Below are 20,035 nucleotides of genomic sequence, written 5' to 3' on the forward strand. Positions count from 1 at the left end.
GGCCGACTGAAAGCGCGCAAACCTCTGACTGCAGAGTGCAAGTTCAAGAACTGGTGCTTAACCAAGAGGACAAAGCTCAGACCCACCGGTCAACACATGTAAACACAATTTTACTTGAACTCGAAATGTTACTCTTGTGAACAGAATAATAAAGAACCCGAGTCACATTCCACTTTCATTCAAGTATAAGTGCGTAAAACAAACGCAAACCAACTTAAAAAAAAAACTATGCAGACATGAAGATCCAAATTTCTTATTTCCAGTTAAACTTGATTTGTATCAAAGCCATGGTCCAGATCTGACTGATTGAACAGAAGATGCGGTGCGTAATTACCGACAGGAGGCGTGCTGCCACCAGGACTCTCCGGAGCGCTCATGCCGCCCAGTGGGTGCCACCTGTGGGGAGCCATAGCATGCTGGGACCGCTGGTATGATCCGTACGATGAATTGGCATTGGGGTAATAAGTAACAGGAGAACTGGCATAGCTGTTAGGGGATGTCGGACGCACGTTCCCGCTTCCCTGTGCGTGCTGGTAGCCGTAAACCACGCTCCATGCACCCAGAGGACTTTGCCAGTACACCGGCTCCGGGAAATAAAACTGATCGGGGAGGTTCATGTGAGATGGTAGGTAGGTCGCCTGTGATCTGTAGGGTCTCCTCACTCGCCTCCTGCGCCGGTAGTTTCCCTTATCAAACATGTTATCAAAAGCTGGGTCGAGGGTCCAGAAGTTGCCCTTCTTCTCCCCGCTGTTCTCTGCGCGGTCCCGGGGCACTTTAATAAAGCACTCGTTTAGGCTGAGGTTGTGCCGTATGCTGTTCTGCCATCCTTTTTTATTCTTTTCGTAGTAGGGAAACTTGGACATGATAAACTGGTAGATTCCGTTCAGAGTGAGTTTTTTCTCCTCGCTTTCTCGGATGGCCATTGCGATCAGAGCCACGTAGGAATACGGAGGTTTCTCAGCGGCTTTCTGCTCCATGTCGCCGCTATCCAAACTGCGGTTTTCGTCCCATCCAGTGGTGGACACCGCATCCAGAGAGATGTGAACAGCTCCGTCCTCCATCACTGCAGTGTGTTAATCAGATCGGGGTGCAGCGTGGAACTAGGAGGGTTAGGAGCAGACGGAGCAGGTGTGTTAAGTCCCTCCTCCAAAAAAACGCGCACAATTCACCTTTAGACGCGATCGTGGGAATTTTGCGCGTTATTTGAAGAAGAGACTTCAGACACCTGCGCGGCTCGCTCAGAGTTGATACCGAGGTCAGAGGCGTATTTTGTCTATGTAACAGATATTTAACAAAACACATTTGATAAACCCGCCGTTTGCATGGATACATGCAGTTAGAATTTATCTTTTATCAAACCGCTTCTCTATTTGATGTTTTCTTTGAAGATTTACTCTTTGATCTAATTAGTATACGCGCCACTTGACATCTGTGATTTTAAAATATTTATTTTTTAAACGGCTTACTTATTTATTGATTAGCAATACACTTTAGTTGTGGATGAATCTTGCCTTAGTGTCGTATAAATATTAAAGCAAGTAAATAATATTTTATAAAATGGTTAAATTAATACTTCCAATATTTTCATTATTATTACTTATACTTATATTGCCATTAATAATATTTAATATCAATAAAAACTAATTATAATTTATAAGAATGGTTATTTTATTGCTATTGACATTAATCATACATTATTTTAATTTATATATAAATAATTTAAAATGAATTACAAAATTATAACTACTATTTATAACAGCAGAAATAAAAAAACATGAAAACTAATCTGCTTATATATACACTTATGCATTGTTTTCACCACATTGATGTGGCCTTGAAATGTATGTACTATCTACTTGTAATATAATTCATGCAACATGTTTTCAATTACCAGTAGGTAAACCAGTAGGTAGCAGGAATATTAGATAAGCAACGTTCTGCTTTACTTTCTTATTAAATAACATTGCAAAGTTTCATATGCAGAAAACATTTTCAGCTTTCTGGCATCTTTATCTCATTTGTCCATATCAATTTTTATACATAGTTTAAAGACAAGGCTGAAAGGTTAAACGTTTATTCAGAACTGGGGCAACATTTGCTTATTTTTGAGACACTGGCCTGTGCATGCAAATCTGACAGCAGTAAAATGTTTATCTGACAGGTGAAACACTGCTGATTGAATGATATCCAGGCTGATCATACTTTCCACAGTTTACCTGTCAGCACTCACTGTTCTTCCTTTTCAACACAACAAACAATGAAACAATGAAAAAGCGAGGCTTCTCATCTTACTATTTTTAAATAACTACCTTTTTTTGGAGAGCAGCCAACATCCTACTTTTAATGTCTTTAAATGTTGGGTGACAGGTGATGTTTTGAATCGGATCACAGGTTAACTAGATGTTTGCAGGGTTTGTCTTATGTCAAACTGATCAAACTGATCTAAACCCCAGCTTAATTGGACACCCTCTGGGATAGCATGCTTGATGCAAATGGATAAATGAATTTATTGGGGCAGTAAAGAGGCAGTGCATCAAGTAACGTGTAAATATGCTTGGTCACAAGTTTGAAATATAACCAATCCAGTTTTTTTCTTTATTGCCCCAATAACAGTACAATAATTATTCACAAAGTTGCATACTGTAGGTTTAAAAAAAGAAAATTTAAGTGAATGCACAAAGTGGCCTTCCAAAGGTCATCTAAAAATTTTAAATAGTTAAAGAAGTAATTACTCAATACAGCAGATCATTGCAAAGTTTTTATTTATTATATACAAACAGCAAATATGCAATCAGTTCAATAAGCTACTGTAAGTCTACTGTAATAATATAATAATACTGTTTTATTAACACAAGTGCAATTTTTAAACCCCTGAAAAGTCATTTGTCTTTTTGTTATCATTTGTAATAAATACACAGACATATTTAAATTCTTGCCATAAGTTTTTATTGAACATATTGAACATGAAAGAAAATGCTAGATTTAAACAAGCACGCATTTCTTTTATGAAAGCGTCTCTGCAGTGAATTCTCTGAGTTTGACCCTTAAATGTTAATGTGTCCAAAAATAAAATGTTCAAGTTCTGTTTTTAAAAGATAAGTTAAAACCTGATTTTTTCAGGGATGTTTTATTTGGATGTTTAGTTGCATAATTGTTTAACAAAGTTTTCTGTTCAAAATATTATTCTTGCACTGAGAAACTACATGCAAAAATCAAACCACTTATGATCTATACACTACTTATATAAACCAAAACATTTAAGCATGTGTTTCATAGAAACAATAGGGACTGAACTTACAGAAGGCCACTAACACAGTGTCTGGTTAATGACGAATACTGTAGCCTTTTACAGTTAGTTCTTCTGTAAACCAGGCCATTAGTGTAAATTTATTCTAGTGTATAAATTGTACAGGTACAACAAGATGTGAAATAATCTAAATGATAAGACTTAAAGCACAGTTACACTGGATGTTGATGAAAATCTATTAAGAACATTACAGGCCACAGCACCATGACATTCACATTATAGCACTACTCTAATTTACAAACTAGCACCTCATGAAGAAAGAAATTAGATGGGCTAATTCTCTTCAATAAATCACAACACACTCCTTTATTTTAGAGACAGCTCAACAAACAGCAACACTTCCAAAATCTTGGTTGAGCTCGACTGGATGCTCTCCTGTTTGCAAGCAGACCGAAAGTGGTACTGGACATCAAAAAGTGACCCAAAACAACCTTTTGGACCACAAAAACAGCCGACAGTAGCACACCATATGTCTTTTAAACCTAAGGAGGGTCAAAAGTATGTAATACCAGTGTACATCCCATTAGGGAACATTAAATAACTTACTGACCGTTGGATACTATATTCTCATGTCCAACTGTAATATACGTACAAAGAAATAAAGGTTAGGTTGGCAGTCAAGCTGGCAACCAGAAGACCAGGCCAAACGGAACGGCCAATGCAACCTGCAAAACAGAAAAAACAGTTGGTAGTTAAATTCACATTTAAAGTGTTATTCACCCTTGGCTCTAGGGTTGGGCATAAATACTTAGGTAACCAAATATAAGTAGATGTTATAATATATGTTAGACATTTTGAGCTGTACACCTACTAGTATTCAAGTGTTCCTTGCCATAATATATAATATTTATATTTAGGATTTGAAAATACCACCCTAACCCTCAGACATTTTGTGAAATGTGCACACCAAACTGAAAGCAACTGTAACATGCAGATGACTGTACTAACAACCACATTGAATATTTACACACACAATTGTGTGCTACTTTTGATAACTGGATAAACAGAGATTTTGATGTGCCTCCTTCATACAAGCACTCTATATTCTACATATAATTTTAATCATTTTATAGCCACTTCACTGCAGTGGTAAAAACATAAAATAAAACAAACTACCAGAAACAACTACATCACCAGCACTGTTTACAGTAATTGGTTCCTACCTTTCCATTTAAATTTGCTGTCAGTTTCATTTCCTGTGGTCGTGTCCACATTGCAGTTTGAGGACCCTGAAGAGCCGTCCATTTTCCTTTCCACATGATCAAACACACTGCAGTTATCAAACAGCGATCCCAAGTCTGACAAGACAAAATGACAAATACGAGTCAGCACTTAACCAGTTATATACAAGCATCCTGTCACAGATTAAAAGAACAGGGCTGTAGTTTAAAAAATATTTAAAAGTTTAAATATGAAGGCATTGATTACTGTAAAGTTATTTATAATACAAGTACTGTTTTTCTATGCGTTCTGAATAAATGACAATTTATTTATATGTAAATTAGGCCTGTGGAATCTGATAAATAATTACAATAGTTTAAAATCAAGACAATTAGCAATAATAATTAATAATCAAGACAATAAGTACAAATATGGCCAAAAGACCACATGCTTGTTGGACAGCCCACATTCTAAAACCATGGGCATTAACATCAATTTGACAGGTATTCACACTGAATGGGTCTAAAACACCTGAATCAGTAATGAAGAGGACTGTTAGGAGGGAGAAGGAACTGTAGTAGCATAGTTAATGTTGATTTGCTAGTGGAGATGGTAATAGAGAAGGATCCATCTGTGTGATGTGTTGCAACAGTGCACAACAAAATTAACATACAGCCAACGTAGGTGAAAGACAGTTAAAAAAAAAAGTAAGTGGACTAGAAAACATAAATAAGTTAGTCTGTGTGACTTTTTTTTTGAATAATTACCTTTCCCCATTATTTTTGTAAGACAGAATCTTAGTCACTATCATCAAAATGGGTGTGTGTATTACGTCTAATATAATGTAAAATTACAGAATGTTCTATAACCTTTAAAATGATAACGTTTCTGAAGAGAATACTACCTACCATTATTGTGTGAAGAGAAGTGAGGCACATTAAGTGAAAAAGCTCTGCTGTGGAAGTGAGTTGGTTCAGATAAACATGATGAGGGAGGACAAAAGTTTGTAGTGTCTAAAGGAGAGGAGAAAAGCAGCTTCTGGCCACTAATGTTGAGCCGCGCAGGACTGATCAGCGGCCGACGCTGCCTGGCTGAGCTGGAGGAGGATGTGACCGAACCTGCCACCGACGGTGTTGGGGAGGGAGCCGGGGATGAGGGCCGACTTCCCGACTTCAGAGAGAAATAGTCTAAGTGAATCAAAATAACAAATCAGATCACGCACCAAGAAATATTTAGGTACAAATTGAATGAATACATTGTGATACTGTCCCCAGTTCCAAGGTAAAGTAGAAGTAAAAAATTTGATGCATCCTTATTATCTTGCAACAAAAAATTGAGGGTTTTAAATAAAATGTTTCTCACATTAACATGATACTGAGCGAAAGCACTTTTTAAAATTCTGTATGCACCCAAAATCATTGAGAATAAAATGGGTATCAATATACTATATTGTCAACCTGCATCAAGAAAACCCAACACTAGGGTAAATCCAGTAGAGTAAATTACCTTTGCTTTATCTTATTGGGGTACATTTTAAAAGATTGGTGGCTAATAGGACCTATTTATTACTGTGGCACACTATAAAATTAGTTAAAGCAGGACATTTTCGGGGTAAAGAACTTGAACTGATTTGAAGGTAGCTTATTGGGAACACTGCCCATCAAAGATCTAAATATTATCATCTTAATATTAAACGTTTTCAATGTGATAGCAAGTGTAACCATTGCAAACTAAATTTCATTCTACACTAAAAAGGTATCACTTTTTTATTAGCGTCTTTTTTGTGTGTGTTAAACGTCTAATGTCCTGACACTTTTCATTTGCTATTAAAACATAAGAGTACGTTCAGCAGTGTACAGCATTAGCATTTTAGTGACAAAATGTAAATAGATGTTGTATTGTCCAACACTGCTGCTTACCTGAAGGTGGCGAGTCTTTGCATTGTGAAGACGGCCGACTCCCGCTGAATAGAAACCCAGAATCTAAGTATCGAAGTAAACAAACGATAAACCTTAAAAAATGTGATTTTCCATAGATATTGATCATGATATGCTTTGAGAATTTCATTTGGTTATTGAGAAAGAATAGGAGCATGACTGGTATGTTCACGGCATGAATGAATGAATGTGTATTATTGTTTCACTGGAGCTTGACTGTAAAGGCCTGAGACAAGACATGAGACAGATCATAGTGCTGATAAGAATTGTCGGGTGCTAATGGCACAGAAATTAATCTACTTCAACACCTGGACAGCTGCAAATCACTACCAGAACAATAGCACTAGAAGGTGAGTAGTGGAACAGAGCAGTGTTCCTAATGTTTGCATAGAAAATAATAGGAAAAAAGATAATACTTTTAAAATACTTAGAATTACAAGGGCTAAATAACTGTGGAATATGGGATATATTAAATGTTGGGCTCATAGTAGCTTTATGTAGTACAAATGTTAAATGTATCATATAAAGGCAGGCATAAATACCTGAGGGACAGATAATAATGGTCAGATGACTTGCTTGAAATATCATCAAAACAGCAAGGGATGCTCAGGCAACTATGGCGAATACCCAGGTCCAAGGAGGGACAGGCCATGAACCACCAAACAAATAGCTGGGTGGCCAAGACTCATTGATGCCAAAGTCCATAAATGCTATCAGTCAAAATTTGAATGCAACAGCTTCATAAAGCAGATTTTACCGGTGATCTGATCTTTTATACGTCCTAACTGCAAAAATAAATATAAACATAATGGATTTAAAATCAGATATTGTACATTAAGAAATGTACAATACCTAATTCAACACCTAATAAGCAAACGTGCTTCCTGTTGTCTTAAATTTTTCTTAGAAATATACATTTAATTTTTAAACATATTTATTAAACTAATTATTAACCTGGATAAGAATAATATAGAACGAAAAGAATATTTTACAGATTAAACAAGCCAACTCAAATACTGCCAAGAAAATGCTACCACTGTCAATTAAGGACTTCAACTATATCCTGTCTGATTGTTAATTAAAAGCTCCGAGAGCCTAAGCTTGGAACGTTTGCTGCTCCTTCAAAACACCTGCCCTGCCTGTATCTGATTACAGGAGACTGAAGTGCAGCACACTCTCATCTGAGGATTCCAACATGAAACAAACCCTTCTCTATCAGCTAAGGCACAACAGCTATTTCAATACCACTTCTTAAGATCAGTCATATCCCAAGGATTATATGACTTAAAATGGCTTTAAACTGCCAGAGTGGAAAGATTTTCTGCTCATGAGAAGCAAAGCCACTTGCAATTGGGCAGAAAATTGCAAACAAAGGTCAAACAAAAGTAGTCGAGCAAGGCAAGACAAGAAAACCACATTATCTTCTGTAAAACTCAACAAAAGAAAGTGACTTCCTCTAACCTTAAGCCCTTACTAGCAGGAAAATCCTATTGTGATACAGGTAACAGAAAAAAGTTCAGGTTCTTTTTAGCAGACGGCAGAATTCCTCAGTAAGGTGCGGCCACATCTGCAGTGATGAGTGAGCCGTGTACCCTGTTCCGTTTAAACAGACATTTACCCATAACCTTCTCATCATCCCTTTACAGGTTCTGCATGACAGCACGTTCACACTTTGGCCCAAAGCCTGAAGCCTACATATAAAACACAGTGCAAAATCCCCTTGATAGACTACTAATGTCGTATGCTGCCTGTAAGTCAGTCAAAATTCAGTCTCTAATTTACTGTTTGTGTGTCTCAAGCAACAAATTACCATTATGCACTATCAAAACTCCTGTTCATTATTCACAGACAGGATTCTGTCAGCTGAAGTCACATGTATGGCTTTCAGTAAATGGGCACACCAGATAGGTGTACCTAATAAACCCATGACGAAAGGTTCAGGTCGATTTAGATGTTTGTTGAAGCTCAATATTGGCTGATGTTTTACTTAGTAACTTGTTTTACTTACTCAGCACAGGAAGAATTGATTTTAAGAAAATTAGGCTGAGATTATTTAATACTACAACTATAAACATTAAGTGTTTAATTAAATGCCCAAACTTGTCTTAGTAAAGAAAATCACTTTTTTAAATTAAATACTTACGTGCAAACTAATATTACAGCCTTTAAAAAGAATTTAAAAAAAAGAAATGAAAAAGAAGAAATGAAAAAGAAGAAATGAAAAAGAAGGCACTCTGACCTGTTTGGGTAAAAGAAGGTATGGTGCCCAGCGAAAGAGCTCTGTTGAGCCGACCTGGCAGCGAGGAGGGTGAGGCTTTGCGGGATTTCCGGCTTTGCTGGTGGGCAAGGAGCTGTGCCAGGTTGGGTGGGGGAGTGGGAATAAAAGAAGATGATCCAGACACCAACAAGGACTGATCACCGCAGTACATCCCAAACGAACTGCCCGATAGATACCTGAAACAGACGGGCAGGTAAGTGGTGGCCACTCTACCTCCATGACTTCATCTCTGCATCTTTTGTCTAATGCTTAAGACTGAAGGGATTCCATACAGTTGTGTGTACAGCAGTCCAAACTATTTCTTTTGCACCAACATTGCTCAATCCCTAGCTGTTTGCCAAAAAAATGATTAAAAAAAGTAGGCAGAAGACAACCCTCTAACCACAAATTATTTACAGGGACTATCTAAAAATCAAAGCTTCTTCATGCTTTACACTTTGAAATCTTTTACAACAAATGTAAAAATGTCTAGGCTGTCCAACTTGCACAGTACAGTATATACAAAATATCAAGGATAAAGCTTAAATTATAAATAAAATACACAGCTTACATTTTATAGTGCTTTATTTTAAACATCAGTAAATGTTACAAGAGCATTAGTTAAACAATTAGTATAAATACTTAATTCCAACATGCTTATAACTCACAAAACTTAAACTTAACCATATAAAATAATAATACAAATAAAAACATAATTTAATAATTATTTATCTTGGTATGCTGTTTTTTTTTTCATGATTCTTCACAATCATTTCTTCACATTACACAAAACTGGTTAGACATTTAAGTCTCAGTGTCAACCTGTATCTCACATTCTTCTTTAGCTTATGTGCACTGACTTTTTTTTTTTTTTTTTTTTTTTAAATCAATACCAGCTTATTGGGTTAACAGTGAAGTCAAAGTTAAATAACTGTATGTTTGTAGAATATGTATTATATGTTGTTTTTCTTATCTCTATAATAAATACACAAACACGATCAAATGTAAGAACCATAAAAACACAGTTGGCTTGCACATAACTACAAAGTTATTGAAACAATAATAGATAATATGAACCTAAACCAAAGAACTTGGAAGAAAAAGGGTGGAACAAGTAGGGCTGTGAGAAAAATACTGCAGTATCACAGCCACAAGCGATTTTAATTTAACTGTTTTAATACTGTATTTAATCAGTTGTACTAACTGATCATATTATATTGTACGTACAGTTTGACCTGTCTAAAGAAATCTAGTTATTATGGTTACCATGAAAGCCCTAGAAACTACACAATTATTTTAATAATATGCTAGTAAAAGCATTTAGAAAATGCAGTTGCTGTCTTTCAAGTTACCTAGCAAGAGCTTTAAAAGATACACACTTGATTTCACTCCCAAGGTGTTACATTAACAATAAAAATGATAGTCAACTATATATAGCAGTTGTATACTGAATGTGTATAGGAATATTGAGAACAATACTTTTACAGAGCTTTTTCTCACAAGGACCATCTAAAGCAGAGCTGGGCGATATGACAAAAATCCATATCTCAATTTTTTAAACACTTTTGTGCACATTTGGATGTGTTCATCATTTAACAGGGTGGTAAGCAGCTGAGGCCAAATTATTGTAGAATCTGCTGCCATTCTAAGTTTTTTTCATCACAGAATAGACTGCATGTGATCATGAGTGCAACTCAGAACACAGAATGCAGCAGGATATGCTAGCCTGTTTAATTAAGGAGAAAAAAAAGTTTCTCCTTCTTCTAATGCTGCATTCCACTAAAGCTCATAACTAATTTCAAAACTTCCACAAAAAATCCTCCTTTTATCAGTTTGTGCTCTTCAGTTCCAAGGTTAAGTCAAAACAGCACATTCTCAGCAAACTGTAAAAGCAGTCCCATGAATTTAGTTTAATCTCTCTCCACATGCATTTTAAGGCAAATAAAAAGCCACTAGTTACTATACATCGCCCAGCCCTAGTATAAAGTGACAGATTCTACAACATCTGCACATAATGTTTAGAAAATGGAGGGGAAGGGGGTGTTTGCAATTTTTACTTACTTAAAAAATACTCCCCAAAACAGGACATCACAGCTTAAACAACAAAAGGCCCAATTAATAACACATTGTAACATCTATAAGGACCAGTGCTGAATTATTACCACATAATGTATGTGTCTAGCTAAAAAGGTAGTAACTAAAAGTTTAAGTTACTAAATGGACCATCAGTAAAGTTCACATTCTCAACTCTTTTTCTTTTTTTTTTCATCTTATTGAACCTTAACCTTCACAGCAACACTACAAACACAGCAATATAAAGACTTCACAAACCTACAGCACACATACTGTTTTCAAACACAGATTCAAGTCTAAAGTCAGGAAATAAAATCATTAATACAATTAAAATAAAGGGTACATAGGTTCGATTTATCTTAAAATCTTCAAGCAAATAAATCAAGTTGTCATTTTAAACTAAATAAAAAATACTGATTGGGTTTTATAAAAGAAATGTAATGGCTTTCTATAATCCTGGTACATTTTAATGATGTTGGTGTAAAAGAATTAACTTGGACAACTGGGGAATATTACAAAGGTTTACAGTATTATAAAGGCTGAAAAGCACCCCATAGCATTATGCTGCCACCACCAGGTAAAGCAAATTAGCCAGGTGAAGTGCAGTGTCGATCTGGCAACAGACATAGTGCTTGGAGTTCAATTTTTGTCTTAACAGACCAAAGTATCTTTTTCTACTTGTTGTCAGTGCTTTACATGGTGTTTTGAACTTCACATGAATGGAAGCCAGTCGCCTTTTACTCAACAGTGGCTTCCGTCTTGTCTCTCTGCCATTAAGGCCTAATTTAAGGAGAGATTCGGAGATGTTTTTTCTTTCCAACAGCTTCCCATCTCTGGTCAAATAATTTGGAGTTCAGCACAATCAGCCAACACAGAGTATTTATTATTTGATTAGAGCAATCTAACCATTCTACAATGCTTTGTATAATTTTAAAGTTGTAAAGGCTTTCATTTATTCACTTTATCCAGCTTCACATTATAAGGACTGGTGTACTTCCGAAATCATTCAGAAAATTGCTTAGGTTGCCTTATCGCAAGTATTTTAAACACACTTCAATACTAAAGTTAACTAGTGTTTTGAAGTAGTGTTTAAGGAATATTTGCTACATTTTTTTCCTACTAGCAAGACATTAAAATGCTTAATAAATATATGTGATATAGTATATGCGAGTTACATACTAGTTAAGTGCAAGTTATCTATTAAATGGTTTATTAATTTTATTCATTAATACTGCATTAGTAATGTCCTAATACTTTAGGCCATATAGTGTATCTATGATAAAACATTTTAGAAAGTGGCACCGTACTTTCAATTTACCATTTAAATGATCATTTCAGGTTATTAATATTGGCAAATGATTCATTAGGAAATAAAACAAAACATGATTGATGCACTTTTAGTTGTGATGTTTGTTGATGAATGTATTAAATATGAATGAACTACTCTATTTACTGAAATAAAAGCACCTATTATCCGTGAGGCTAAAGCCAAATTTGTTTATTTATACAATTTATTTTTACTGGAGATCAAAAAAATCTTATGGATTTGTATTTTTAAAATACACATTAAATAAAATAAATAAGTGTTGGTTAACTACTGATAATAATATTATTATAAAAGCTTGATATACTTTTATACTTAAAACCAAAGTGCTGCTATCGTGGAAATTAGCATCATCATAGTTGTAGTGACTGATAAAAGAAAAGCAATTTATAAATGCAGGATTAAATGCAGTAACATTAAATGGACAGATTTTTTTTCTACACTTTGTCATTGATCTTAATGTCTGAAAAACATGATTCTTACTTTTACACTGTATTTTAGCTACACTGCAGTTGAAGGACCAACCTTGTCATACCATTAATGTATTATTAAACAAAGTTAAGCAGATTCTCTAAAATTTCCTCTGTACTTCAGTCACACTCACCCAAATGTCAGGTATCTTATAGTAAAAAAAAATTTCTGTCAAAGATGTCAAATGATGACGAACACAAGAAAGGTGGAAATAGTAATGGTAACAGACATATGCAAAAAGGACAAAAAGTAGGTGAATGCAAATGCAGTAATCCAAATACATGTCACTCATAAATAAGGTCCTAAACTGCAACCTGCTTAATTATTGCTTTAAAATGGCTTAGTAAAGTGTCACTGTTCGAATTCTGACCTGCGGCCTCTGGTTCTTCTCTGACTTGAAGGCTTGTGTGTTGCCACTGCTGCAGCAAATCCAACCAAGCAACACAGGGAGGTGGAGGCGAGCTTGATTGTGTCTAGCCAATCAGGGGTGTCCGTCTTAAGGTAAAATTCAACCACATGCAGGCACAACACCAGGACCCAGAGGCAAGAAGCAACAGCATCAATTCTTCTCAACCTGTAACAATGAAAACATAGTTAAAAAAAAAAAAAAAGACACGGTCATTGTAGTATATCTAAAACAAATGCTATTTATGTGGCTGCCTTCAAAATGGAATACAATTGCATTACAGCATGAGAAACTGTACTGAGAACTGTGTGTTTCACCTGACAGGTCCAGCCATTAAGACACCAGTAATGCAGGTCAAAAGGCCAACAGAAGCCACAGCAATCTGGTGGTTACTTCCAGACTCCCAAAGCAGCTTGGCATTCTCCACAGCCTTCGCGGGAAAAAGGTCTATCAGATCGCTCCACATTTGGCCAGCTTTGGTGCCATTCCACTTGGCTTCAGTGTCATTTTGAACAGGACGTTTGGGTGGTGTGACCCCTCCACTGAGCGTCTGGGAGCCACTGGAGGAAGAAGAGAAGTCTCCAGGTCCATAAATGGTCAGTGCGACCAGGAAAGCACAGATGAGAAATGCCAGGGCACGTAGTGTTATCAGCCAGACAGGAGTGGAAGAAGAGTAGGTGCTCTGTACCAAAAAGAAAGTGCATTAGTTGGTATGCAAGAGACTGGAATATTTACAAGAGGCACAACAAAGAGACAAACAGCAAGGAGGAATCTTGGATATCATAATCACTCATATACACTTAAAAATTAGATAAAACAAGGATTGGTAACTAGAGAAAACAGCAGAATTACATGAATGGGTTAAATAAGACAATTACCAGGGCAAGTTTAAACAAATACGATGTGCTTAATAGTGAGTCAGTGATGTCTGCTAGCCTTTTATTAGCTTTTATACACCTAAGGGGTTTTGAGTATTGCTACATTGCGAGACGGGGTTTTTTAAATCCCAGAACAAAACAGCTGTAGATCGCATGGGCACAGCTGACTGTAATATTCCATACCTACTACCACTGTTTTGTTTTGGGTTTAAAGCCTCTTATCTCACAAAGCAGCAATACTTTTGCTGCTGGCACTGTTTAATTAGCATTAGAATCTTGTGTGATTTTTCTTTGCAAAAGCAGAAATGTTACAACAATATTTGTAGCACTAAATAAGCAAAAATAAGCTTACATAAGTATGTTGTGCTTATTAGGGCCTGACCAATGAACGAATGATCTCGGCTGCTCCCGTTAAGGGTTACCACAGTGATTCATTCATATGCATATTTGATTTAGCACAGTTTTTACAAAATATGCCCCTACTGGTGCAACCCTCCTGTTTATCCTGGCTTAGGACTGGCACTAAGAGTACACTGACGTGTCTATCCAGTGGCTGGGTAATGCCATGCACCTTCTGTATATTTAAACCCCAGAACTCATTCTCTTACTATTTCACCACACAAGCTCACTAGGGCCTGACCAATATATTGATTTGATAAGTAACTTCAGATGATATAAGAGTTTAACCAGAGTTAAACCAGTCTGATAGATTTCTAGTATACCTTAAGTTTAATCCAGTCAGGACTGAAATATCCATTAAAAGTAGGAGGAAAATGATCACAGCTATGACTCATATCCTCCAGAGGCAAAAAATTGTTTGGTTTAATGCAGTTATGTTAACCTTGGCCTTCTACAGTTTCACACAATTAACTAAGTGACAACATGAAGGATGTACAATGCAAACTGTTGTTGAGGGGGGAAAACTAATTATTTGAGTAGGCATTGTCTGAGTTATCAGATTAGAACAAACTTTATTTTGCAGATCTACACTTCACCATACTGCATATTATTTAATTAAAATTAAGCTGCAATGTTGCAAATCCATTAAACAACACTTACCTTAATAAGGGCTTTGTCTTCATCCCGGGTGCGTCTTAATTGATGATTAAGAAGCAAAGCTCTCAGCTGGCGGTTCTGGTGTTTAATGTAGTACTCTACTGCAGTCTGACACGGCCTGCACAACTTGTAGGTTTGCTCAAGGTGATGCTTGTACACCTCAATCTCATCATCATATTTACCCTGTAATGAAGCAATGAAAAAAGTTGTTATATATTAAGATGCTAAAACACATGCTGCAGCAAACAATTTAATTAGAACTAGAGTATTGTAGAAGAAAAAATTAAAAATTATACCTTACTAGCTACAACTAAAAGATGAAAGTAAACCTACTTCTTCTCTGGGAGTGAACGAAGCCAGCTGTTTAATCTTCACCGTCTGGTTGGTGTTGCACTTCTTGCACAGCAGCATCTGACAGTTCACCCACTGCAGAGTCTTAGACTTTTCAGACACAGGGACGTCAGCCGACACTCCGTGGTTGAGGTGTTCCATGTATTGTGCAGGAATCGGCTTGTTATAGTCGCCATTCTGCAATTTTTTTTAAATAATAATAATTAAAAACAATACATGTCAGGGCTGATTTAGAAACAGTTCATGTATTTTTAATTATTAACATAGTTTCTAAAATAATAACATTACCTCTTGGAAGCCATTGTACTGGTCGCAATTCGGACAATCCCAGCAGTTTCTGTTTCCATAGGGAACATCGGTGTCTTGATTACAGAACCAGCAGTTTACCTTGACATATGATGGTTTCTTTCTAAAACGAAAAAGCATTTCCAAATATTCTAAATTCAATGCCTTTTAATGTTATATAATCGACATTACCACATATTATTACTAGCCAGAAAAGACTGACATTAGTGAGAAGGCATAAACCACATGATTGGAAGAATGATGCCTTACGGCAAAAACATACATACAAAGCTTTAAAATCAGAGTTACGGTACAACAAGTTCACCACATTTTGCCTAAGATGTTTTGTAAATTAGCACAAAAAGATGTTTTTAAAACATCTGTGATTTTTCCTTAAAAATCTAAATGAAAGTCTGAAGTGAGGAAGGAGGAAGGAAAATAACATTCTAAAAGATTAGTAGTGGAGTTAAGTGTAACGTTCTAAGCTGAGGCCTTGTTTTTATCTTCCTTTATAAATATTATCTTTGTACCTTGTGCCAGGCAAGAATTCCTAAAATTCAGAGACTTTTTTTTTTTTTTAATTATCTATTTTTTCCCCACTTTTTCCCCCCCAATTTTTATCCCCATTCTAGTCATATCCAATTACCCTGATTATGTCCTCTATACTGGTTCAACCCCTTGCCACTGACTGAGGACGCCACTCAACCGAATTGCGCCCCCTCCGGCACGCAATCGGTACAGACTTGCATTTTACACCCGCACGAGGCGAGTTCATACACCGAGAGACACTGCGCACGGAGGGTCACACTCCCCTCAATGTTATTCCTCAGCCCTGTGCAGGCGCCATCAGTCAACCAGCAGGGGCCGCAGTTGCACCAGTTATGAGAACCAATGCTCCGACTCTACCCGCTAAACCCATGAACAACAGCCAAACGTTGTTCATGCTGCCGCCCAACCCAGCCGGAAAGGCAGAGCCGAGTTTCAATACGATGTGTCTAGAAACCCAACTCTGGTGCACTAGCGTACTTTACCGCTGCGCCACCTGAGCGGCTAAAAAATTCAGAGACTTTTAACAATTTTTCAAATGTGTGCAGCATGAATTTATATATATTTATATTTTAGTCTGCAGTGATTCTACATTTCTTGTATTCACTTGTAATCAGTGTTGTTTGTAACGAAGGCCGATTCATGAATGCCTAAAAACCATGAATGCCTAAACCCTTGAGAACTGCTCTAACTCGATTTGAATGTGGCTGTTGTAAGAGTGTACTTAGGCTGACGCGGCTTATGATGAAATCACGTGCATATTTTTTAACAAAAATATATTAGTTCACTGATCAGATAGTATCCGAAATGACATTCCAGTTGATTTTCATTTTTTTAACCATAATATTAATGTAAAAGTCGGTGGCATCTGCTTACAAATTAATTTACATACAAATATGATAAGATTATGACCTTGGATATCATGGTAAGCCAATCTGTCTATTCTACACAGACACATGACTTGATGTGTCTGCAGGGGAGAAAGAAATGGGTCAAACAGGGATTCCTTATTGCCGCTTATGGTTCCGTTGGCCAGTCAAGGCGCCTGCACAAGGGGTGGCTGATGACAGATAGCAGTGCGTGACTGGCAGTTTGTGATACTGTGGTCTGAGAGGCCCTACCTCTAGCAGAAGTCAGTGGTTGTGTGCATGTCGGTGTGTGACAGTTCATGGCCCTCCTTGGTTGGAGGTGGGGATAAATATAAAATAAAGTAATATTTAAATATTTAAATTATTTACCTTTAAGTCATAGTGGCCATAAATATAACAATATCTGTTTGACTGGTCACATGAATTAAAGAAATCGTTGATGTTAAATACACATTGCTCACATCTCCCTTTCACCTGCTAAACATGAGTAAGTAACTGGATTACAAGTTGGAGGTGATACCATGTGGTGATACACATAAAATGTTTTGATTAAAAGCATAAAAAATAAATGAATAAAAGGTTCAAACAAATTATTTTAAACATATCTCTGGTAATGTATTAGGAGTGGATTTTTGCCCCTCACACACTGCCCTGGTGTCAGAACTTCTCTTGCCCGAACAAGTCGCTTTTGGATTTGCTTCCTCACACTGTTTCTTCTTGATCATATTTTCAGTTTCCCTCACCACTGTCCTTATTGGTTTGCTCATTAGAGGTTTTTAGGCCACTGTTTATTTTAATATCAGGCGCTGTTTCATTTTGAAAAGCAAAATCGTCTAAACACTTGTTTTCCTGCTGGACATTTAGATCAATAAAGCAAATGATTTGTAAATAAAACAGTTTTTTCCCCAAAAGAAAACTGTTGCTACTGTGTGTACTGTTCTATTTATTTATTTATTAGGATTTTAATGTCATGTTGTACACTTTGGTTACATTCATGACAGGACAGGTAGTTACTCATTACACAAGATTCATCAGTTCACAAGGTTATATCAAACACAGTCATGGACAATTTAGTATCTCTGTAGCCACAATAGTAAACAATTAACCTCTTTTGTCTGATTTAGATTTAAACTGAACCTCATGTTTTTTTTAAAAGCACAGGAGAAAAAGCTTCAATGTAACATGTTTTTTATTGACCTGGATATAAATAATAACAATATTATTTTACTGACCTAGATATAAATAATAACGTTACAATCTGTATTCCTCAAGATGATCTTGATTAACTGTCAAAGGTGCATCAAACCACAACTAACAATAATTTGTAAATAGGTCAGACAAGCAGACTTTACCACAAATTATCTGAATATCACTATTTGGCCAAAGTTAATAAACTATGTATAGTGCACAGTCATGGACAATTCTGTATCTCCAATTCACCTCACTTGCACGTCTTTGGACTGTGGGAGGAAACCGGAGCCCCCGGAGGAAACTCCTCACAGAAAGGACCTGAAGTGTGTACGGTTCCGTTTCGTAATTTATATTGTTTTTTACTATTTGCACTTTATTTGATTAAACCTAAAATTTCGTTATACATACAGAATATCGTGGAAATGACATTATCTGGAACTTAACAGCAGTGTGGATTTGTGTACGCTAGCGGTTCTGATTAGTATAAACCAAACAATACGGTTCAGTTGGCTAAGCTAGCTATTTGAATACAACGTTAGCTCGATTCAAATACACCAACTAAACAAAAACACGCTTTTAATACGATGTATATAACTTATTGAAATGGAAGACATAGATACAGTAATGTCAGATATGGTAAATAATGAAATATACAGTAATGCAGAGCTAAATTGACCATGTATGTGTGAGTTAGCATTAGCAGGCGGGTTGTAACGGTACCTGAGAGCAGTTAGTTTATAAATGAGAGCACCGCCCGTGAGAAGCGCTGTAGTTCCGACCCCACCGTACAGCAGCGCCTGGTTCTGCAACAACATCTCGCTTATAAACTCCATCACGGTCTCATTCACTGCACTTACATTTACTAACCTGCTGTTTAACAGCACATCTGATCATACACGCGGTACCAGGAGCGCGCGTCAATCAATAAGATTAGAAAGAACCACTCCCTTCATCTGAGCCAGCTGTCATAATAAAAGTCTACCTTACTCTACCATTCACTCAGCATTTAATACTGCAAATACAGTAGACTGACACTTAGGTTTTATACTAGTCAGGGTTCTGTCCACCAGGGCAATTAGCAAATGCATCCAAGCATCTGGGGGTTAAGGGCCCAATACTACCAGTTCCTGTGTGGCACGGTGGCTAAGTGGGTAGCACTGTCGCCTCACAGCAAGAGGGTCCTGGGTTTGATCCCCAGGTGGGGAGGTCCAGGTCCTTTCTGTGTGGAGTTTGCATGTTCTCCCCATGTCCGCGTGGGTTTTCTCCCACAGTCCAAAGACATGCAAGTGAGGTGAATTGGAGACACTAAATTGTCCATGGCTGTGTTCAATATAACCTTGGGAAGTGATGAATCTTCTGTAACTACCGGTCCTGTCATGAATGTAACCAGTGTGTATAAAACATGAAAAATCCAAACAAACAAACCAGTTCTTTAACTAGTAAGCCACCACTGGCCTGTCTACATCTTATTATACCTAGGGACCATTTATAGCCAAATTATCTTGCTTTTGGGTGTGTATGTGTGTGTGTGTGTGTGTGTATGTGTGTATGTGTGTGTGTGTGTGTGTGTGTGTGTGTGTGTGTGTGTGTGTGTGTGTTGGAACCATCAAAACAAGAGTGACCCCCAATCATATCATTATAAAGCCATGAAACACCAATAGCTGAGCAAAGACCCCAGTCCCCTCATCCAGCTGGTCCTGAGTCACTGCACCGATACACCACTAACACACACTAACACAATAAAAACTCAGGAACAGGAGAAATCTACAAACCCAATTAGAATGAACCAAATTACACAAAAACTCAGAACTAAATATCTGTATTATTGGGAAACTGAAACTAAAGTCCAGAGTAAAATGCAGTGTTATTTGACCCTAAACAGACACTATCGTGCAGCATATTTTATATTTTTGTTTATATTTT

At 36.8% G+C, this 20,035-nt stretch overlaps 2 protein-coding genes across 2 annotated transcripts; both read right to left on the reverse strand.

The window, feature by feature from the left end:
* Nucleotides 1–263: 263 nt before the first annotated feature.
* Nucleotides 264–1,061, reverse strand: foxl2l (forkhead box L2-like). Its single transcript, XM_063016018.1, has one exon. The coding sequence runs from the start codon at nucleotides 1,059–1,061 to the stop codon at nucleotides 264–266; it is 798 nt and encodes a 265-aa protein (XP_062872088.1).
* A 1,868-nt stretch (nucleotides 1,062–2,929) lies between these two features.
* On the reverse strand, nucleotides 2,930–18,949 carry tmem201 (transmembrane protein 201). The gene is made up of 11 exons (XM_063015239.1): nucleotides 18,833–18,949; nucleotides 15,510–15,630; nucleotides 15,204–15,398; nucleotides 14,874–15,053; nucleotides 13,254–13,618; nucleotides 12,901–13,104; nucleotides 8,645–8,859; nucleotides 6,388–6,450; nucleotides 5,377–5,655; nucleotides 4,471–4,605; nucleotides 2,930–3,972 (listed from the first exon to the last, which is right to left on the reverse strand). Exons 1-11 carry the CDS (start codon nucleotides 18,943–18,945, stop codon nucleotides 3,875–3,877), a joined length of 1,968 nt encoding a protein of 655 aa, XP_062871309.1. The 5' UTR covers nucleotides 18,946–18,949; the 3' UTR covers nucleotides 2,930–3,874.
* Nucleotides 18,950–20,035: the final 1,086 nt, after the last annotated feature.

This window comes from Trichomycterus rosablanca, chromosome 19 (genome assembly GCF_030014385.1).
Source record: "Trichomycterus rosablanca isolate fTriRos1 chromosome 19, fTriRos1.hap1, whole genome shotgun sequence".
Taxonomy (NCBI): domain Eukaryota; kingdom Metazoa; phylum Chordata; class Actinopteri; order Siluriformes; family Trichomycteridae; genus Trichomycterus; species Trichomycterus rosablanca.

Excerpts from the sequence above, each read along its gene's own strand:
- foxl2l (XM_063016018.1), bottom strand. The coding sequence starts at position 1,061 with ATGGAGGACGGAGCTGTTCACATCTCTCTGGATGCGGTGTCCACCACT.
- tmem201 (XM_063015239.1), bottom strand. The coding sequence starts at position 18,945 with ATGGAGTTTATAAGCGAGATGTTGTTGCAGAACCAGGCGCTGCTGTAC. Across the intron at positions 15,399-15,509 it reads AGTACAATGGCTTCCAAGAG|AATGGCGACTATAACAAGCC; the intron begins GTAATGTTATTA and ends AAAAAATTGCAG. Across the intron at positions 13,619-14,873 it reads AAGACAAAGCCCTTATTAAG|AGCACCTACTCTTCTTCCAC; the intron begins GTAAGTGTTGTT and ends TTTTTGGTACAG.